The sequence below is a fragment of the Nerophis ophidion genome, linkage group LG16, assembly GCF_033978795.1.
Source record: "Nerophis ophidion isolate RoL-2023_Sa linkage group LG16, RoL_Noph_v1.0, whole genome shotgun sequence".
NCBI lineage: Eukaryota > Metazoa > Chordata > Actinopteri > Syngnathiformes > Syngnathidae > Nerophis > Nerophis ophidion.
In genome coordinates this window covers 54,074,093-54,098,051 of record NC_084626.1, presented here as the reverse complement: position 1 = coordinate 54,098,051, position 23,959 = coordinate 54,074,093, and the positions used below count along the sequence as shown (strand labels likewise).

Sequence of the window (23,959 nt, the reverse complement as noted above, 5' to 3'; positions counted from 1 at the left end):
CCTGAGCCCATGTGGCGATATCCTTTACACACTGATGTCGGTTTTGATGCAGTACCGCCTGAGGGATCAATGGTCCGTAATATCATGGCTTACGTGCAGTGATTTCTCCAGATTCTCTGAACCTTTTGATGATTTTACGGACCGTAGATGGTAAAATCCCTAAATTCCTTGCAATAGCTCGTTGAGAAATGTTGTTCTAAAACTGTTTGACAATTTGCTTACAAAGTGGTGACCCTCACCCCATCCTTGTTTGTGAATGACTTAGCATTTTTTGGGAAGCTGTTTTTATAGCCAATCATGGCACCCACCTGTTCCCAATTAGCCTGCACACCTGTGGGATGTTCCAAATAAGTGTTTGATGAGCATTCCTCAACTTTATCAGTATTTATTGCCACCTTTCCCAACTTCTTTGTCACGTGTTGCTGGCATCAAATTCTAAAGTTAAAGATTATATGCAAAATAAAAATAAAGTTTATGAGTTAGAACATGAAATATGTTGTCTTTGTAGCATATTCAACTGAATATGGCTTGAAAAGGATTTGCAAATCATTGTATTCTGTTTATATTTACATCTAACACAATTTCCCAACTCATATGGAAACAGGGTTTGTAAGTACCAAAGTGCACAAATTGTGCACTTTTGGTTCCACATCATTGGTTCCACATCGGTCCACATCAAGTGATGTAGAACGCTGACTCGTGTTTGTTGACAGGTGGTGTTCTTCTTATTCCTAGCTGGGATCTCCTCTGATCAAAGTCAAATTGGAAAATAGCAAGTTTGTTGGTTCGACTGCGCTTTTCATGGATTTGTCAGCACATTTTCTAACTGTGAAACCAATAGTTGGGATGTGAACCTTTGACATTTGAACCTACACGGTACCAATAGGTTGTATTCTGTCAGGCATACTTGCCAACCTCCAATTTCAGGAGGTGGGGGGTGGAGGACGTTGTTGGGGGCGTGGTTAAGAGGGGAGGAGTATATTTACAGCTGTACATCCATCCATTTACTACCGCTTATTCCCCTTTGGGTTGCGGGGGGCGCTGATGCTTATCTCAGCTACACCCTGGACAAGTCGCCACCTCATCGCAGTATGTGGAGAAATCTTTATTCATAATTGAATCCCTTGTTTATTTTTCAACAAGTTTTTAGTTATTTTTATACCTTTTTTTCCAAATAGTTGAAGAAAGACCACTACAAATGAGCAATATTTTGCACTGTTATACAATTTAATAAATCAGAAAGTGATGACATAGTGCTGTATTTTACTTCTTTATCTCTTTTTTTCAAGCAAAAATGCTTTGCTCTGATTAGGGGGTACTTGAACTTAAAAAAAATGTTCAAAGGGGGTACATCACTGAAAAAAGGTTGAGAACCACTGCTCTAAAAGCTGTAGATGTTATTGTCACATATGCATGTACAGTAGGTGGCAGTATTGTACTATTTAAGATTGTCACAGCATTGCTGTTTACTGCAGACAAACGGCTTTACGGTAGACGAAAACATGTCTGCTGTTGTTGTGTGTTGTTACCGCGCTGGGAGGACGTTAATGAAACTGCCTAACAATAAACCCACATAAGAAACCAAGAACTCGCCCTCGATCATTCTACAGTTATAACGTCATTGGACAGACACTCTGTTTGTATTGTGGGAAAGCGGACTTGAAAACAGGCTGTTGACACGTCACTCAGGTCCGCATGAAGCTGGAGGGGGCGTGGCCTCCAGCTACGCCTGAATTTTGAGAGATTTTCGGAAGAAAATTTGTCCCGGGAGGGGGGCTGGATTTCGGGATTCTCCCGGAAAATCCTGGTGGGTTGGCAAGTATGCCGTCAGGTGACTTTTGAACAAAAGTAAATAAATAGTGGACCACCAAACCAACAGAAAGGGCAAACTATCTGAGTATGCAAGGGGCCTAGATCTTACCGCTAAAAGCAAGTAGGAGCAAAAAAATCTAACTAAGCACTGGAATCTAACCCTTGTTTTTGCTCGGGTAGGGTTGCATTTCATGATTTCACTTCACGTCTACAGCCATGTTTGTTGCTGCACACGCAGGCTTTTTTACGTCTTTATCAAAATATAACTATAGATTGTGTTTGTAGGTTGTGTATGAGCTGAAAGCTTCATTTAGGATTGCTATTTTTGGTTGGATTGATTGATACTTTTATTAGTAGATTGCACAGTACAGTACATATTCCCTACAATTGACCACTAAATGCTAACACCCCAATAAGTTGTTCAACTTGTTTTCAATTCATGGTAAAAGCCTACGGTAACTATTGTAAGTATTGCTAAAATAGGCATTCTTTTATTCAAACTTGCCGAGTTGGGGGTTTAGTGTAGCAAAAATAAATGAGCTAGACAACAATCTTTAGTTAGTCAAGAATTTATAACAGTACCGCTTTTCATGCCTTATTGTTTTTGAAACAATGATTTTTCCCAAAAACTCACACTTTCACTCCTGAAAAACTTACATGCTCTAGAACAGTGGTTCTCAAATGGGGGTACGTGTACCCCTGGGGGGACTTGAAGGTATGCCAAGGGGTACGTGAGGTTTTTTAAAAATATTCTAAAAATAACAACAATTCAAAAATCCTTTATAATTATATTTATTGAATAATACTTCAACAAAATATGAATGTAAGTTCATAAATAGTGAAAAGAAATGCAACAATGCAATATTCAGTGTTGACAGCTAGATTTTTGTTGGACATGTTCCATAAATATTGATGTTAAAGATGTATTTTTTTGTGAAGAAATGTTTAGAAGTAAGTTGATGAATCCAGATGGATCTCTATTACAATCCCCAAAGAGGACACTTTAAGTTGATGATTACTTCTATGTGGAGAAATCTGCATTTAGCATTGAATCACTTATTTATTTTTCAACAAGTTTTTAGTTATTTTTATATCTTTTTTTCCAAACAGTTCAAGAAGGACCACTACAAATGAGCAATATTTTGCACTGTTATACAATTTAATAAATCAGAAAATGATGACATAGTGCTGTATTTTACTTCTTTATCTCTTTTTTTCAAGCAAAAATGCTTTGCTGTGATTAGGGGGTACTTGAATTAAAAACATGTTGACAGGGGGTACATCACTGAAAAAAGCTTGAGAACCACTGCTCTAGAAAGTGTTAGAAATAAATCATATATATATGTACAGCATATGTTAGCATGTATGTGCTAGGACAAAAACATAAAATACAAAGATAATACTTAAATGTGAAATGATAAACGTTAAAAGTATACCAAACAAATCTTTAAAAAAGTGATGACTGCAAACTTGTATGTTCTTCGACTCCCATTGGACTGCAGTGCGTGCCACTTTTCTCCTCATTTTTTGTAAAATATTGCACACTTTCGACCTTCTCGATGACATCTCAAAGACATTTTTATCCTTTTCACGTTTTGATTGATTCCAACAGGCTAAGACAACCCAAGAATAGGTCTTTTTTTTCTTCCGGAAAGGCAAAATGCCCACATATTTAGGTGAATACAAGCTATTCCAGGTGCCTGGCAGTCGATACAGGTATCGATTTTATGTACTTTTCAGTTTGTCCATGTGGTAACAAATGTTAATTTGTTAAATAATCAAATCTCATTTTTTAACTTAAAAAGGCCTACTGAAATGAGATGTTCTTATTTAAAGGGGGATAGCAGGTCCATTCTATGTGTCATACTTCATCATTTCACCATATTGCCATATTTTTGCTGAAAGGATTTAGTAGAGAACATCCACGATAAAGTTGGCAACTTTTGGTCGCTAATAAAAAAGCCTTGCCTGTACCGGAAGTAGCAGACGATGTGCGCGTGATGTCACGGGTTGTGGAGCTCCTCACATCTGAACATTGTTTACAATCATGGCCACCAGCAGCAAGAGCGATTCGGACCGAGAAAGCGACGATTTCCCCATTAATTTGAGCAAGGATGAAAGATTCTTGGATGAGGAAAGTGAGAGTGAAGGACTAGAAAAACAAAAAGGACAAGAGGGCAGTGGGAGTGATTCAGATAGGGAAGATGCTGGGAGAGGCGCCGTGGCATCCGTGGGGTTGGCAGGACCACTCGGCCAGGCCCAGCCGCAACAAGGGATAGAGCCATACTGCTTTGAACCCGACGCTGACGGTGACGGTCAGGAGGACGCTGCTCATATTGATGCTGGAGTAGCACACGACATAGATCGCCTTCAGAATACAGAATGGTAAAATGTTTTTTATTAATACACATAATACACTGTACTTTGTATGTGTGGTCCAATCCAACCGTGTTCGCTTGACATCTCTGTTCCATTGACTGTCATCTTTCGGGAATTCAAAAAATGAAACACCGGCTGTGTTTGTGTTGCTAAAGCCGGCCGTAATACACCGCTTCCCACCTACAGCTTTCTTCTTTGATGTCTCCATTGTTCATTGAACAAATTAAAAAGATTCAGCAACACAGATGTCCATAATACTGTGGAATTTTTCGATGAAAACGGACAACTTAATAGCTGGGAACGATGCTGGAACACAATGTCCTCTACAATCTGCGACGTCACGCACACACGTCATCATACTGAGATGTTTCAGCAGGATACTTCGCGGGAAATTTAAAATTGCAATTTAGTAAACTAAAGCGGCCGTATTGTCATGTGTTGCAATGTTAATATTTCATCATTGATATATAAACTATCAGACTGCGTGGTCGCTAGTAGTGGGTCTCAGTAGAACTTTAAAGGGGAACATTATCAGCAGACCTATGTAAGCATCAATATATACCTTGATGGTGCAGAAAAAAGACCATGTATTTTTTTAACCAATTTCCGAACTCTAAATGGGTGAATTTTGGCGAATTAAACGCCTTTCTGTTTATCGCTCTTTTAGCGATGACGTCAGAACGTGACGTCACCGAGGTAACACACCCGCCATTTTCATTTTCAACACATTACAAACACCGGGTCTCAGCTCTGTTATTTTCGACTATTTTTTGTAACCTTGGAGACATCATGCCTGGTGGGTGTGTTGTCGGAGGGTGTAACAACACTAACAGGGAGGGATTCAAGTTGCACCACTTTTGTCCAGGGTGTACCCCGCCTTCCGCCCGATTGTAGCTGAGATAGGCGCCAGCGCCCCCCGCGACCCCGAAAGGGAATAAGCGGTAGAAAATGGATGGATGGATGGATGGATCTGTACTGTAAAGTACCAATTTGAATGACAATATAAGGAAGTCTAAGTCTCAGTCTATTTCCAATGAAAATGAGCATCGAGCTATCACATTTTGAAAAAGGGAGCCTTACCCTCAAGAGCTCGCTAGGGAACATTGCAACATTACAGATAAGACAATCTGCTACGCCAAGCACTCTGCAACCGGACGTAATGTCACGTCATGCAACAAAATCCAAAACTGGTAGTTTAATTTGTGTGACACTTGGTAGTACTGATGGAAAACGGTCCGTACCTTCACAAGTACTGAATTTGGTACCAATCCCTAGTAAACCATCTCAACACAATTGTGATGTTTTCATCTGAAGAATCACGAGTGTTAAACTCAAGACGTCTTTGTTCAACTTTTGTTTACTTGAACTCATCAGCGCTACTAAAGCTGTCTCAGCAGTATGATCTTCAACACGAAGACAACATTTGTTCTGTTGCGCTGGTGTTGTGCAACCTACTTGGCAATAAATAACCACGAGGTCATGAGGTTTCTTTTACATTGAATTTTGAAGGCTAAAAAAAAGCATGTTTTATATAAATGTGAGAACAATTTGATTATGATATTTGACACTATTAAAGCCCTGGAATTGCTAAATACTAGGAGTGTGGGGGAAACATCGATTTGAATTTGAATCGCGATTCTCACATTGTGCGATTCAGAATCGATTCTCTTTTTTTTTTTAATTGATTCTTTTTTAATCAATCCAACAAACAATACACAGCAATACCATAACAATGAAAACCAATTCCAAAAGCAAAGCTGAGCCAGCAACACTCAGAACCGCAATAAACAGAACAATTGAGAGGAGACACAAACACCACACAGAACAAAACAAAAGTAGTGAATATTATCAACAACAGTATCAATATTAGTTATCATTTCAGCATAGCAGTGATTAAAAATCCCTCATTGACATTATCATTAGACATTTATAAAAATAATAAAAAAGAACAATAGTGTCACAGTGGCTTACACTTGCATGGCATCTCATAAGCTGGACAACACACTGTGTCCAATGTTTTCACAAAGATAAAATAAGTCATATTTTTGCTTCCTTTAATAGTTAAATTTACATTATTGCAATCAGTTGATAAAACATTGTCCTTTACAATTATAAAAGCTTTTAAAAAGAAATCTACTACTCTGCTAGCATGTGAGCAGACTGGGGTAGATCCTGCTGAAATCTATGTATTGAATGAATACACAATCCTTTTCCATCGGGAAAAAAAATATTTTTGACTTGAGAATCGTGTTGAATTGAAAAAAAGTCGATTTTGAGTCAAATTGTGACCCTAAGAATCGATATTGAATGGGATCGTGGGACACCCAAAGATTGGCAGCCTTACTAAATACCATATTTTTCCGGCCCATTGGGCACATTTGATTATAAGACACACTGCTGATGAGCGGGTCTATTCAGGTCTTTTTTGTCATACAAAAGGTGCACCGGATTATAAGGCTCATTAAAAGGGGTCATACTATTTATTTATTTATTTTTCTAAATGGAAAACACTTCCTTGTGGTCTACATAACATGTGATGGTGGTTCTTTGGTCAAAATGTTGCATGGATTATGTTTTACAGATCATCTTCAAGCCGCTTTCTGACACTCGCTTCAGGATGCGCCGTTTTGTGGGCGGTCTTATTTATGTGGCTCACCTTCGACAGCGTCTTGTCCCCGTCATCTTTGTTGTAGCGGTGTAGCGTGCAAGGACGGGAGTAGAAGAAGTGTCAAAAGATGGAGCTAACTGTTTTAATGACATTCAGACTTTACTTCAATTAATAACGGAGCAGCATCTCCTCATCCGTGGATCACTAATGCAAAAACAACGCCGGAAATGTGTCCCATGAAAAACCGTCCGACTGGAACTCTCTAATAACTAAAGTTCCCTGGGTGAAAAATAGAAACTCACTACACCAGTATGTTTTAGCGCTTTCATGGCAAGTTTACTGACAGATATAAGTAAGAACTTTTCACTACTTTATATTAGAAATGGCAACAGCGGAGGATGAATGTCCAATAACAAGAAGATAGAGAAAAAAAGAAGCTTTTCATCCACGGTGTCCTCACGGACTACAAAGGCGGACACGCGCAAATTTTCAGGACTTATTCAGATCTCAAATACAGATCAGCGGGCACCAGAAGGTAATAAAAGTTGCTTTTGCATAATATTGCGAAAGAAAACGCCAGAAAATATGTCTTACCTTATACACACACCTAATACTGGTATGTTGAAGCACAGTACAATCCATCAAGCGGTGCGGCTTCAGAGATTACCAAAGTCCTACTAAAACATTTTCATCGAGTTTTGAGCGCTGCGTGTAATGTTCTATAATTTCAATGGAACATAAGATTTTAGTGTTGTTTACTTGAGTCATATTGCAGTCTACACATATGTCTTATGTGTGACTGCCATCTACTGGTCACACTTATCATTTCACCATGTACCAAATAAAATAGCTTTGAGGTCGATAAGCACAACCAAAATGATCCCGTACAGTAGGCGCACCGGGTTATAAAGCGCACCGTCGAGTTTTGAGAAAATGAAAAGGATTTCAAGTGCGCCTTATAGTCCGTAAAATACGGTAGGTTTAATTCCAATTTAAAGGCCTACTGAAAGCCACTACTAGCGACCACACAGTCTGATAGTTTATATATCAATGATGAAATATTAACATTGCAACACATGACAATACGGCCGCTTTAGTTTACTAAATTGCAATTTTAAATTTCCCGCGATGTGTCCTGTCGAAAACGTCGTGGAATGATGACGCTTATGTTGACGCGTGCTTGTGACGTTATTGGTTGGAACGGACATTTTATCCCAGCACCACTCACGGCTAAAAGTCGTCTGCCGTAATCGCATAACTACACAGTATTTTGGACATCTGTGTTGCTGAATCTTTTGCAATTTGTTCAATTAATAATGGAGACATCAAAGAAGAATGCTGTTGGTGAAAAGCGGTGGATTGCAGCTGCCTTTAGCAACCAAAACACAGCCGGTGTTTCTTTGTTTGTTGTGAAACTTTAATATTGAACAGAGCAGTCAAGCGGAGATGTTTCTCTACCACATGTCAACCGGCAGGTTTCTGTGACAAAATTGTGGTAATAAGTTGGCTCTTACCGGAGACATGAGCAGCGCTTGAGTCCTCCTGCAGCTGTCAAAGAGGCAGCTGCGACTTTCTTGGCTCCTCCATGGCTTTTATCAGAGACACTGGTGGTCACCACACCCCTCCGACTTTCAGGTATGACTTTATAATCTCACTAAAACACTAGTAACACAATAAGCAGATAAGGGATTTTCCTAGTAAATGTGTCTAATAACATCTGAATCGCTCCCACTGCCCTGTCCTTTTTTTCTAGTCCTTCACTCTCACTATCCTCATCCACGAATCTTTCACCCTCGCTCAAATTAATGGGGAAATTGTTGCTTTCTCGGTCCGAATCGCTCTAGCTGCTGGTGGCCATGATTGTAAACAATGTTCAGATGTGAGGAGCTCCACAACCCGTGACATCACGTGCACATCGTCTGCTACTTCCGGTACAGGCAAGGCTTTTTTATTAGTGACCAAAAGTTGCCAACTTTATGGTGGATGTTCTCTACTAAATCCTTTCAGCAAAAATATGGGGAAATGATGAAGTATGACACATAGAATGGAGCTGCTATCCCCCTTTAAATAAGAACATCTCACTTCAGTAGGCCTTTAATGTGGTAGAAAAAAGCTTTAAAAACTGTTTGTGACTCAATGAGTTAAAGTCAAGCACACAGCTGTGTAAGGACCATTTTAGGCCATGGAAAATGTTTGGAATAAAATAAAATGATTGTTGTTTAATTACAACTTTAACTTAAGAGTAGAATGGTAGTGATAGTTTAATGGCAGCAGATTTTTAAAAAAGGAGAGATAAGGCCATTAGTTGATTGGTGACGTTGCAGTGCAACATGCCTGAAAGGGTGAATGTGCGTGCGTGTGTGTGTGTGTGTGTGTGTGTGTGTGTGTCCCACCCCTTCCCAGTGTGCTACAAAGGAGGCGGTGTGTGCTGCGCTGCTGCACTCCGCTCAGAGCGCACGCAGCATCCTCCACACATCCACCAGGAAACAACCTTTTTAACATCTGCTCAACTTTCCCCTTGCTGGAATGTATTTGCCAAGAAGGACCCCCATGCCTCATTTTCACACCTGAGTTGGATTTTTACGCCTGATTCAGATGTGTCTTCCTAAGAGGTGTAGTTTGGATGCGTGGATGTGCGGCTCTTGGACACATAGAGGACACCAGCATCCAAAGAGCTGGTGGCACTGAGAGTCCAACCACGCAGCGGAGAGAACCCCCAGCAGCCCATTCTCAAAATGGTCCAGAACATAATCTTGGTGTTCTTCCGTAGGAGACTGAGCCAGAGACCCGCGGTGGAGGAGCTGGAGAGTCGGAACATCTTAAAACGTAAGTTCTGAATAAACACTAATACTAACTCCAAAAAAGCGATTCTTTGTTTTGTGAGAAAACACAATAGTTTGGTTTTTATGGATGTTGTCATCCATCCAGATCATGGTCTAGACCTGGAGCAGGACTAGATCTGTCCAATCTAAGTCACAGAGCTTGAACTTCTTCTAAGACAAACCCAACTGTCCAGTTGGGAATGCTTTGAGAAAACTGTATTTTTGGTTTCTTAGAGCAGTGGTTCTCAAATGGGGGTATTTGAAGGCAGTGGTTCTCAAATGGGGGTATTTGAAGGCAGTGGTTCTCAAATGGGGGTACTTGAAGGCAGTGGTTCTCAAATGAGGGTACTTGAAGGCAGTGGTTCTCAAATGGGCGTACTTGAAGTCAGTGGTTCTCAAATGAGGGTACTTGAAGGCAGTGGTTCTCAAATGGGGGTACTTGAAGGTATGCCAAGGGGTACGTGAGATTTGTTTTTTAAATATTCTAAAAATAGCAACGATTCAAAAATCCTTTATAAATATATTTATTGAATAATACTTCAACAAAACATGAATGTAAGTTCATAAAGTGTGAAAAGAGATGCAACAATGCAATATTCAGTGTTGACAGCTAGATTTTTTGTGGACATGTTCCATAAATATTGATGTTAAAGATTTCTTTTTTTGTGAAGAAATGTTTAGAAGTAAGTTGATGAATCCAGATGGATCTCTATTACAATCCTCAAAGAGGACACTTTAAGTTGATGATTACTCTTAAATCTTCATTTATAAATAAATCACTTGTTTTTTTTCAACAAGTTTTTATTTATTTTTATATCTTTTTTTCCAAATAGTTGAAGAAAGACCACTACAAATGAGCAATATTTTGCACTGTTATACAATTTAATAAATCAGAAAGTGATGACATAGTGCTGTATTTTACTTCTTTATCTCTTTTTTTCAACCAAAAATGCTTTGCTGTGATTAGGGGGTACTTGAATGAAAAACATGTTCTCAGGGGGTACATCACTGAAAAAAGTTGAGAACCACTGTCTTAGAGCTATAAAACTAAAAGTAAAGTCAGGACCAAAACCATATTGGTAATTGGTTTATTTTGGGTGTTTTTTAAGTCCATTTTTGAGTCCTTTAAAGAACAGATAAATGTGTCAATTCCAATGCATTGTATTGTAATCTCACGTTCAGCACACTTTCTTCACATTCGAGGTAGAAATGAATGCATCTAAATTTGATCTTAAGAAGGGGTGTCCAACTCCTTTTCATTGAGGGCCACATCGCAGTAATGGCTGCTTTCAGCGGGCCACTTTTGAAAAATGAATTTACATCGTGCACGCGGGTAATTGTCTGTGATCAATCATGATGAATCGAAATGCAAATTGGTGTTTAAGCGTTGGCATCATTGCAAGCTATTCAGTCTAATGTTGTTCTGCAGGCAGAAACTGGACATAGAGACTAAAGTAGCATTTCAGGAATGGAGTCCTTTGAAACATTTGTCTCATCTCGGACTGGACACCTGTGAGCCTGCAGAGCAGCTGCTTGTGCCATCAGAATGTTGTCTGCACCAACACTTGCACCCCAACCAAACTTAACTCACACAGTATTGATTGTTAGGATCAGAATGTTGTCTGCACCAACACTTGCACCCCAACCAAACTTAACTCACACAGTATTGATTGTTAGGATCAGAATGTTGCCTGCACCAACACTTGCACCCCAACCAAACTTAACTCCCACAGTATTGATTGTTAGGATCAGAATGTTGCCTGCACCAACACTTGCACCCCAACCAAACTTAACTCCCACAGTATTGATTGTTAGGATCAGAATGTTGCCTGCCCCAACACTTGCACCCCAACCAAACTTAACTCCCACAGTATTGATTGTTAGGATCAGAATGTTGTCTGCACCAACACTTGCACCCCAACCAAACTTAACTCCCACAGTATTGATTGTTAGGATCAGAATGTTGCCTGCCCCAACACTTGCACCCCAACCAAACTTAACTCCCACAGTATTGATTGTTAGGATCAGAATGTTGCCTGCCCCAACACTTGCACCCCAACCAAACTTAACTCCCACAGTATTGATTGTTAGGATCAGAATGTTGCCTGCACCAACACTTGCACCCCAACCAAACTTAACTCCCACAGTATTGATTGTTAGGATCAGAATGTTGCCTGCCCCAACACTTGCACCCCAACCAAACTTAACTCCCACAGTATTGATTGTTAGGATCAGAATGTTGTCTGCACCAACACTTGCACCCCAACCAAACTTAACTCCCACAGTATTGATTGTTAGGATCAGAATGTTGCCTGCCCCAACACTTGCACCCCAACCAAACTTAACTCCCACAGTATTGATTGTTAGGATCAGAATGTTGCCTGCCCCAACACTTGCACCCCAACCAAACTTAACTCCCACAGTATTGATTGTTAGGATCAGAATGTTGTCTGCACCAACACTTGCACCCCAACCAAACTTAACTCCCACAGTATTGATTGTTAGGATCAGAATGTTGCCTGCACCAACACTTGCACCCCAACCAAACTTAACTCCCACAGTATTGATTGTTAGGATCAGAATGTTGTCTGCACCAACACTTGCACCCCAACCAAACTTAACTCACACAGTATTGATTGTTAGGATCAGAATGTTGCCTGCACCAACACTTGCACCCCAACCAAACTTAACTCCCACAGTATTGATTGTTAGGATCAGAATGTTGCCTGCACCAACACTTGCACCCCAACCAAACTTAACTCCCACAGTATTGATTGTTAGGATCAGAATGTTGCCTGCCCCAACACTTGCACCCCAACCAAACTTAACTCCCACAGTATTGATTGTTAGGATCAGAATGTTGTCTGCACCAACACTTGCACCCCAACCAAACTTAACTCCCACAGTATTGATTGTTAGGATCAGAATGTTGCCTGCCCCAACACTTGCACCCCAACCAAACTTAACTCCCACAGTATTGATTGTTAGGATCAGAATGTTGCCTGCCCCAACACTTGCACCCCAACCAAACTTAACTATCACAGTATTGATTGTTAGGATCAGAATGTTGCCTGCACCAACACTTGCACCCCAACCAAACTTAACTCACACAGTATTGATTGTTAGGATCAGAATGTTGCCTGCCCCAACACTTGCACCCCAACCAAACTTAACTCCCACAGTATTGATTGTTAGGATCAGAATGTTGCCTGCCCCAACACTTGCACCCCAACCAAACTTAACTATCACAGTATTGATTGTTAGGATCAGAATGTTGCCTGCCCCAACACTTGCACCCCAACCAAACTTAACTCCCACAGTATTGATTGTTAGGATCAGAATGTTGCCTGCCCCAACACTTGCACCCCAACCAAACTTAACTCCCACAGTATTGATTGTTAGGATCAGAATGTTGCCTGCCCCAACACTTGCACCCCAACCAAACTTAACTCCCACAGTATTGATTGTTAGGATCAGAATGTTGCCTGCACCAACAATTGCACCCCAACCAAACTTAACTATCACAGTATTGATTGTTAGGATCAGAATGTTGCCTGCACCAACACTTGCACCCCAACCAAACTTAACTCCCACAGTATTGATTGTTAGGATCAGAATGTTGCCTGCCCCAACACTTGCACCCCAACCAAACTTAACTCCCACAGTATTGATTGTTAGGATCAGAATGTTGCCTGCACCAACACTTGCACCCCAACCAAACTTAACTCCCACAGTATTGATTGTTAGGATCAGAATGTTGCCTGCCCCAACACTTGCACCCCAACCAAACTTAACTATCACAGTATTGATTGTTAGGATCAGAATGTTGCCTGCACCAACACTTGCACCCCAACCAAACTTAACTATCACAGTATTGATTGTTAGGATCAGAATGTTGCCTGCACCAACACTTGCACCCCAACCAAACTTAACTCCCACAGTATTGATTGTTAGGATCAGAATGTTGTCTGCACCAACACTTGCACCCCAACCAAACTTAACTATCACAGTATTGATTGTTAGGATCAGAATGTTGCCTGCCCCAACACTTGCACCCCAACCAAACTTAACTCCCACAGTATTGATTGTTAGGATCAGAATGTTGCCTGCCCCAACACTTGCACCCCAACCAAACTTAACTCCCACAGTATTGATTGTTAGGATCAGAATGTTGCCTGCCCCAACACTTGCACCCCAACCAAACTTAACTCCCACAGTATTGATTGTTAGGATCAGAATGTTGCCTGCACCAACACTTGCACCCCAACCAAACTTAACTCCCACAGTATTGATTGTTAGGATCAGAATGTTGCCTGCCCCAACACTTGCACCCCAACCAAACTTAACTATCACAGTATTGATTGTTAGGATCAGAATGTTGCCTGCACCAACACTTGCACCCCAACCAAACTTAACTCCCACAGTATTGATTGTTAGGATCAGAATGTTGCCTGCACCAACACTTGCACCCCAACCAAACTTAACTCCCACAGTATTGATTGTTAGGATCAGAATGTTGTCTGCACCAACACTTGCACCCCAACCAAACTTAACTCCCACAGTATTGATTGTTAGGATCAGAATGTTGTCTGCACCAACACTTGCACCCCAACCAAACTTAACTATCACAGTATTGATTGTTAGGATCAGAATGTTGCCTGCACCAACACTTGCACCCCAACCAAACTTAACTCCCACAGTATTGATTGTTAGGATCAGAATGTTGCCTGCCCCAACACTTGCACCCCAACCAAACTTAACTCCCACAGTATTGATTGTTAGGATCAGAATGTTGCCTGCCCCAACACTTGCACCCCAACCAAACTTAACTCCCACAGTATTGATTGTTAGGTCCATTCAGCCAATTATTTCTCAGAATCGTGATGAAACGAGTGAGGGAATGTACTTTGGTAACAATAAGTTGTCACGTGATTTCTGTTTTTCTTCGACAGAAAGAAATGACCAAACTGAACAGGAAGAGAGGCGGGAAATCAAACAACGGCTGAACAGAAAGGTACCCTTGCTACATGTATTCTCCCACTATCTTGGTCCCCTTGACACAGAGGGTTCCTAACTTTGTTGGAGGTCCCGAACCCCACAAGTTTCATGTGCGCAATCCTTCTTTGGTGAAAAATAAATTGTTTTTTAAATTCAAGACAAAGTTATATGTTTCTAGTAACACTTTAGTATGGGGGACATATTCTAAGTTACACAGACTTCATTTAGAGTTATTTGAACACTAGGGGAACATATTCTAAGTAACAAAGACTTCATTTAGAGTTATTTGAACACTAGGGGAACATATTCTAAGTAATAAATACTTAACTTAGTTATTTGGTTAGGGTTAGAGGGTAAGTGTTATAATAAGGCCATGCTGAATAAGGCAATAATAGGTACTTAATAATGACTAATTAAGAGTCAATATGTTACTATTTTGCATGTTTATTAGCAATTGATTAATGGTGAATATGTTCCCCATACTAAAGTGTTACCATGTTGTTTTACTGGTGCACAAAATGAAGCGTGCATGAACATCACCTTGTTCAAACCACAAAACCAACACAGTACATAAACTCACAACGAATGACACACCTGCAAATCAGTCAGCTGTTGCCGTATCCGTAGTACGCCGATAGGGAGAACTTTGTATTTACATGATGAGTCGGGTGTGTTTTGACCTCCGCCGAACCCCTGAGGCTGACTTACCGAACCCTTAGGGTTCCATCGAACCCAGGTTAAGAACCACTGGCCTAGAGGTAGAGGTAGAAAACACACACAAGTAATCAATAAAACGCATACGTCACAGAAGCTACAATATGTAAAATATTTGCTTAGCTAGGTCATCAGTTTAGGAGAGACAGCCGTGTTAGCTAGCTTGCTCGATGAGTGATTTAAAAATAAAAAAACATTTTCAAAATGGTTAATGTAATTTCTGAAAGTAGATTAGCTGTTTGATCATTCATAAATTGTAGTAAATTGTTGTGAAGTACGTTTGCTGTTAGTCTGACATCAAAGTTTAGTAACTACAGCCGTGTTAGCTAGCTTGCTCGATGAGTGATTTAAAAAAACAAAACATTCTCAAGATGGTTCATTTAATTTCTGAAAGTAGACTAGCTGTTTAATCATTGTAGTAATCTGCTGTGAAGTAGATTTGCTGCTTGTGTGACATCAACGTTTCGTACCTACACTCATGTTAGCTAGCTTGTTCGATGAGTGATTTCAAAATAAACAACATTCTCAAGATGGTTCATGTAATTTCTCAAAGTAAATTAGCCGTTTAATCATTCATAAATTGTCGTGAAGTACGTTTGCTACTAGTGTGACATCAAAGTTTAGTAGCTACAGCCGTGTTAGCTAGCTTGTTCGATGAGTGATTTAAAAAAAAAGTAAGACATTCTCAGGATGGTTAATGTTTTTTCTGAAAGTAGATTAGCTGTTTAATAATGGATAAATTGTAGTAAATTGTCGTGAAGTACATTTGCTGCTTGTGTGACATCAACGTTTCGTACCTACACTCATGTTAGCTAACTTGTTTGATGAGTGATTTCAAAATAAATGGTTAATGTAATTTCTGAAAGTAGATTAGCTGTTTAATCATTCATAAATGGTCGTGAAGTACGTTTGCTACTAGTGTGACATCAAAGTTTAGTAGCTACAGCCGTGTTAGCTAGCTTGTTCGATGAGTGATTTAAAAAAAAAAGTAAGACATTCTCAGGATGGTTAATGTTTTTTCTGAAAGTAGATTAGCTGTTTAATAATGGATAAATTGCAGTAAATTGTCGTGAAGTACATTTGCTGCTTGTGTGACATCAACGTTTCGTACCTACACTCATGTTAGCTAACTTGTTTGATGAGTGATTTCAAAATAAATGGTTAATGTAATTTCTGAAAGTAGATTAGCTGTTTAATCATTCATAAATTGTCATGAAGTATGTTTGCTACTAGTGTGACATCAAAGTTTAGTAGCTACAGCCGTGTTAGCTAGCTTGTTCGATGAGTGATTTCAAAAACATTCTCAACATGGTTAATATAATTTCTGAAAAGAGATTAGCTGTTTGATCATTCATAAATTGTAGAGAAGTTTATTTGCTGCTATTTAATAACATTGTAGTCTATTTAATATAGCCATGTTTGGCGATTTCCTGAAAATGGCAGCCAGAAAGTGTTTTTACAGATGTAAGAATTGCGTATCAATGTCAATATCACAGACAGCAATGGGAATTTTTTTGTTTTGGGGGGAACCAGAGACCAGGAGCAGAAAGAAACCCCTTCTAGCATGTTTTAGCAGAAGCCCACTGACTTGCAATGTGTTGGCGCAGCTCAACCAGCGGCCGACGGTGGACGAGCTGAGGGACAGAAAGATCCTCATTCGTTTCAGTGACTATGTGGAAGTGGCCAAAGCTCAGGACTACGACAGGCGAGCAGACAAACCCTGGACCAGACTGTCTGCTGCTGATAAAGTGAGTATGAACCATGTGCTTTCTACCTGACTGGATACTGAACTACTTCAATCTAAATCTACTAGCACTCCAGGGGGTACCGGAGATTAACAGGGTTTACTGGGCTGGTCCCTTACCATTAATTATCCTCACCCCCATGAAGTGAAATTTTCCATGGAGTTCCAGACCGAAGGCGATTTGCTGTAGTCTTGTTTATCCTCCATATTCAAATGAATGTGTCCAAAGTGTCTCATCTTGTTGATGGTCTAGTCGCAGATTCAAGTTTTTTGCAGGTCCTTTTGACAGGTCTCTGGTATTGACCATGGCATACTTGCCAACCTTGAGACCTCCGAATTCAGGAAGTGGGGGGTGGGGGCGTTGTCAAGAGGGGAGGAGTATATTTACAGCTACAATTCACCAAGTATTATATATATATATATATATATATATATATATATATATATATAAATAAAAGGAATACTCTAATTTCAGTGTTCATTTATTTACAGATATACACACACATAACACTCATGTACTCATTGTTGAATTAAGTGTTGAATTGTCCATCCTTGTTCTATTCTCTGTCACTATCTTTCCAACCATATGCATGTACAGTAGATGGCAGTATTGTCCTGTTTAAGAGGGTCACTACATTGCTGTTTACGGCAGACGAACGGCTTTACGGCAGACGAAAACGTGACTGCTGTTGTTGTGTGTTGTTACCGTGCTGGGAGGATGTTAATGAAACTGCCTAACAATAAACCCACATAAGAAACCAAGACCTCGCAATCGATCTTTCTACAGTTATAAGGTCATTGGGCTGAGACGCTGTTTATGTTGTGGGAAAGCAGACGTGAAAACAGGCTGTCCTCACTCTGCCACGCCCCCTCCAGCTCCGCCTGAATTTCGGTAGAAAATTTGTCCTGGGAGGTTTTCGGGAGAGGCGCTGAATTTCGGGAGTCTCCTGGAAAATCCGTGAGGGTTGGCAAGTATGGCTCATGGTGGTTAAGAGTTTTGGATCCACATAATGAGCTGAGCTTCCAAGTACTTTTCTAAAAAGGAAAAAGCCGATTTGTGGGGGTCAGAGTATGAAGGGGATCAAATACTTATTTCCCATTGAATTTATAAACTTTATTTAATAACTTTACAACCCTACCATAAAAATTGGGGACGGTTCACATCTTTTTCAGGGAGTAAACTTACAAAATCAGCAGGCGATAAAGTTGATATTTTCCCACTCTGTACAGTATTTATTAGGACTATTCAACTTGTGACCAGTCATCAATGCCACCATACCAACCCCCCAAGTTCAGTTCTAGAGTGCCCCTTTTGTATAGAGGAACTTGGGCCACTGGAAACAAATTGGCAGATCTTTCCATTGGCATTTTAAAATTCTAACAAACATAGAACACTGGAGTCCAAATCTGGGATTTACATAACTGAGGCAACTATTTAGATCCTCTCCTTTTTGGCAGTTGGACATGTCTTTGTAATGTGTTTGTAGGCTGATAAGGTGAAGTTTGGTTAGTTCAGATGCAGTCAGTAGTCCTGTGTTCAACTTATTGAATCATACTAGTGGTGTTCCTCAAGGTTCCATTTTAGCTCCTCTCGTTTTCACCATTTGGACTATTCAACTGCTAAATATAAACTTGCGGAAGACTCACATTTTTGCAGCAGATTCAAAAAACACTAGAGTGAGGTCACAGAGATGATCTTTGGCTAGCTGTGTTTGTAGAAGGGCCTTAAAAAACAGCAAAATAAATAGACCCGAATCAAATGTCTTCTGTAGAGGACGCTGGTTCTCCAGAATGTTCAAAATAAGACTAATGGTGAAGGGAGAGGTCTGGCAACTCTGGGCCTTAGAAATAATGCTCAGGTTTATGTACTAATGATTGCTTAGAATTATTTCTTAAGGCTTTACAAACAGCTAGAGGTCACAGACAAAAAAACTAGAGCCCTCTTTCAGTTTTATCACTTTGCCCTGTTTCTTTGGTCATAAATGTGGTTGCTCATTAATTGTTCTGTGTTGCACTTTACAATAAGTCATTTTGTGAGTGATGCACAGGACATGTCACCATTAACCTAGAGCAGGGGTCACCAAGGCGGGCACCAGGTCGCCCGTAAGGACCAGATGAGTCGCCCGCTGGCCTGTTCTAAAAATAGCTCAAATAGCAGCACTTACCAGTGAGCTGCCTCTAATTCTTACATTGTATTTATTTACTAGCAAGCTGGTCTCGCTTTGCTCGACATTTTTAATTCTAAGAGAGACAAAACTCAAATAGAATTTGAAAATCAAAGAAAATATTTTAAAAACTTGGTCTTCACTTCTTTAAATAAATTCATTTATTTTTTTACTTTGCTTCTTATAACTTTCAGAAAGACAATTTTAGAGAAAAAAATACAACCTTAAACATTATTTCAGGATTTTTAAACACATATACCTTTTTACCTTTTAAATTCCTTCTTCTTCTTTCCTGACAATTTAAATCAATGTTCAAGTAAATGTATTTTTTTTTATTGTAAAGAATAATAATACATTTTAATTTAATTCTTCATTTTAGCTTCTGTTTTTTCGATGAAGAATATTTGTGAAATATTTCTTCAAATTTATTATGATTAAAATTAAAAAAAAAATATTCTGGCAAATCTAGAAAATCTGTAGAATCAAATTTAAATCTGATCTCAAAGTCTTTTGAATTTCTTTTAAAATTTTTGTTCTGGAAAATCTAGAAGAAATAAGGATTTGTCTTTGTTAGAAATATAGCTTGGTCCAATTTGTTATATATTCTAACAAAGTGCAGATTGGATTTTAACTTATTTAAAACATGTCATCAGAATTCTAAAATTAATCTAATCAGGAAAAATGACTAATGATGTTCCATAAATTATTTTTGTAATTTTTTCAAAAAGATTCAAATTAGCTAGTTTTTGTCTTCATTTTTTTCGGTTGAATTTATAACTTTAAAAAGAGTCTAAATTAAAAAAACATGTTTCAAAATTTTATTTTAATTTTTTTCGTGTTTTCTCATCTTTTAAACCGTTCAATTAAGTGTTTTTTTCATCATTTTTTTCTCTACAAAAAACCTTCTGTTAAAGGAAAAAAAATGTATGACGGAATGACAGACAGAAATACCCATCTTTTATATATAGAGATGTAGTTATTAAATGTAAATTGAGCAAATTGGCTATTTCTGGCAATGTATTGAAGTGTGTATCAAACTGGTAGCCCTTGGCATGAATCAGTAGCCTAGAAGTAGCTCTTGCTTTCAAAAAGGTTGCTGACCCCTGACCTAGAGTATTTGTAAGCTCTTTGCAAACTAGGCCAAGTTGAATCTGTCAAAACGACATTCCGTATATCAGGGTTTTTCATCTCCATAAAAGAAAGAGTCCAAAGGCCTTAGGGGCCGGACATCGCAATTTGGATGTTTCGTCCATTTGTTCATTGCAAAGTAAAAATATCGTCTTTCGCACTGCAGTGTTAATAAATTCATTATTCTGCCCTCAATGCTCGTTTTGCAGCTAGAGGGATATTTAACAGGACTGAAGAAACAGAAGCTCCAGACATTTTGTTGGTTGATTTTCCTTCAATTTTATTTCTTTACACTTCTTCTTTCATTTAGCTTTGCGAGACTGAAAATATAAACATTACAACAAAAGTATAATGTCCATTGTGTACAGTACAGGCCAAAAGTTTGGACACACCTTCTCATTTCAATGCGTTTTCTTTATTTTCATGGCTTTTACATTGTAGATTGTCACTGAAGGCATCAAAACTATGACACCTGCAAAGTGTAAACCATTTCAGGTGACAACCTCTGGAAGCTCATGGAGAGAATGCAAAGCGTGTGCAAAACAGTAAACAGAGCAGAGGGTGGCTATTTTGAAGAAACTAGAATACAAAACATGTTTTCAGTTATTTCACCTTTTTTTGTGGAAGTACATAACTCCACGTGTTCATTCATAGTTTTGATGCCTTCAGTGACAATCTACAATAGTCGTGAACATAAAGAAAACACCTTGAATGAGAAGGTGTGTCCAAACGTGTGGCCTGCACATTACATAAATAATACTTATTGTATACCATAGTTCCTCCAATTGCCGCCGGAGCGCTAATTAATTTAAAACCTCTTCTCACTCCGGCGATTACCAAAGGCATGCGGTAAATTTAGGCCTGCGCTTATAAATTTGAGTGTGATGTAAGGATACCATCATGAAAAGCACATTTAATAAAAAAAAGGTTATTATGGTCTTACCTTTACTTATAAATGAAGTCCATGCACAGCTCCTTCTGATCAGAAGTATCGATAACTTGTTTCTAGAAGTCTTCCTTATCTTTCTTCAGTTTTAAATGTCTCTCTGTCTCGATGGAGATCTTCCTTTATTACCTTCTGCTTCGATTGAAAGTCCAGTTTAGAAAACTGTTTTATTTTAGATATGTAATCCTCCATGTTAAAAGTGCAAGCGAGAGGAAAAAATAAAGGATCGCTGCTCACTCTTGCTGCTTGTTGTCACTTCTTCTGCAGCCGAGTAGTCGCAAGAAGGATCACTAGCGCCCTCTACCACCAGGAGGCGGGAGTATTTTAATGACTCATATTTGACACACGCAGCTATGGTATATTAATAAAACATAGCTGCTTACTGTTCTTTTTAGCATATTCAATAGCTTGGACCTTAAATCCTACTGAATAGCTCTTAATCTTCTTCCCTTTATGTGATTTCAAATAAATGAATTTAGCCTCCTCCATTTTGAAAATGATGACAGGTGAAGTGTCACTCGTGACGTGACGAGTTTGACCCGGCGGAAATTCTAGGCATATGCTAATTATTTAGCGAAACGAGTTTGACCCGGCGGAAATTCTAGACACGCACTAATAAAAATATTTTGCAAAATGAGTTTGACCCGGCGTTAATCTTGAGCCGGCGGTAATGCTAATAAGCATGCGCTAATTATTTTGCGAAACGAGTTTGACCCGGCAAGTAATTCTAGGCAGGCGCATACTATATACCCGGCGGCAATTCAAGGAAATACGGTATATCAAATAGAAGGTCCAGTCTTTATACATTAATTGTTCATAGCAAAATTGCACACTATGTAGCTCAACACAAATAAACCTAAGCTTTATCGCCCTCTACAGGTCAAATTTAGAGCTACATGTATTAAACAGAGTGAAACAACACGACCCCGAATACAAAATACATCACAAAGTCAGCAATTTAAATACATTTTATACTTTGTTTTCCAGTCGCTGGTAAAAGTCAGATTTTTACGATTGACTTTGATTTTTTTCTGGGTCAATAGTGCCATCTTCTACTACTCATTCTACTTTTGCTTCATTATCACACAAATGCTTTGCTATTGCCCCCTACAGGGTGGCAGGAGTACTGCATACATGAGCAACCCTAGTTTAAACGGCCATAAATTGTAGAGAGTTTGTATGCTGCTAGTCTGACATCGTCATTTATTAGATACAGCCGTGTTAACCAGCTTGTTCAATGAGTGATTTCTAAATCAACAACATTCTCAAGATGGTTCATGTAATTTCTGAAAGTAGATTTGATGTTTAATCATTCATAAAGTGTCGTAATTTGTCGTGAAGAGTTAAACAGCCCTGCGATGAGACAGCGACTTGTCCAGGGTGTACGCCGCCTTCTGCCAGATTTTAGCTGAGATAGGCACCGGCGCCCCCCGCATCCCCAAAAGCGAATAAGCGGTAGAAAATGGATGGAGTTAAACCATACTTGCCAACCCTCCCGGATTTTTCGAGAGACTCCCGAAATCCGCCCGGGACAAATTTTCTCCCGAAAATCTCCCGTAATTCAGGCCGAGCTGGAGGCCACACCTTCTCCAAGTCCACAAAGTACATGTAGACTGGTTGGGCAAACTCCCATGCACCCTCAAGAATCCTGCCCAGAGTATAGAGCTGGTCCACAGTTCCACGACCAGGACGAAAACCACACTGTTCCTCCTGAATCCAAGCTTTGACTATCCGGCGAAGCCTCCTCTCCAGTACACCTGAATAGATCTTACCGAGAAGGCTGAGGAGTGTGATCCCACGATAGTTGGAACACACCCTCCGGTCCCCCTTCTTAAAGAGAGGATCCACCACCCCGGTCTGCCAATCCAGAGGTATCGCCCCCAATGTCCACGCAATGTTGCAGAGTCTTGTCAACCAAGACAGCCCCACAGCATCCAGACCCTTAAGGAACTCCGGACGGATCTCATCCACCCCCGGGGTCTTGTCACCGAGGAGCTTTTTAACTACATCGGCAACCTCAGCCCCAGAAATAGGAGAGTCCACCACAGATTCCCCAGGCACTGCTTCCTCACAGGAAGACGTGCTGGTAGGATTTAGAAGGTCTTCAAAGTATTCCCTCCACCGACCCACAACATTGGCAGTCGAGGTCAGCAGAACACCATCCCCACCATACACGGTGTTGACACTGCACTGATTCCCTTTCCTGAGGCGGCAGATGGTGGTCCAGAATCGCTTCGAAGCTGTCCGGAAGTCGTTTTCCGTGGCTTACCCGAACTCCTCCCATGTCTGAGTTTTAGCCTCTGCGACCGCTGAAGCCGCACACGTCATATGAGCAAGTTTTAATATTGTAAATTTGATGTTTCATGTGTTGTTTACTGTTTTTAATGTAACCTTGCTGCTGCCGTCTTGGCCAGGTCACCCTTGGAAAAGAGATCTTTGATCTCAATGGGATTTTACCTGGTTAAATAAAGGCTAAATAAATAAAAATAAAAAGCCTGTTTGGGTGATGTACGGGAGGCCAAATTAAAAGTCTTTGCGGGCCGGTATTTGCATAAACCTGCCGTATTCTAAGGACCGAAAGGATTGACGGCGCTAACGCTGGATGCCGCATTTGTTTTCGCAGGCCGCCATACGGAAGGAACT

General features: G+C 39.8%; 1 protein-coding gene across 7 annotated transcripts in view; it reads left to right on the top strand.

Moving 5' to 3' along the window:
* The window catches only part of phactr3b (phosphatase and actin regulator 3b), a 135,993-nt gene that overhangs the window by 111,286 nt on the left and 748 nt on the right, over positions 1-23,959 (top strand). For all 7 annotated transcript variants that reach the window (XM_061875568.1, XM_061875566.1, XM_061875571.1 and 4 more), the window contains 4 exons: positions 9,570-9,625; positions 14,574-14,635; positions 16,941-17,081; positions 23,940-23,959. The exon at positions 23,940-23,959 is cut by the window's right edge and continues 57 nt beyond it. In XM_061875568.1, the coding sequence (XP_061731552.1) occupies positions 9,570-9,625; positions 14,574-14,635; positions 16,941-17,081; positions 23,940-23,959 (279 nt within the window). The remainder of the gene's footprint in view (positions 1-9,569; positions 9,626-14,573; positions 14,636-16,940; positions 17,082-23,939) is intronic.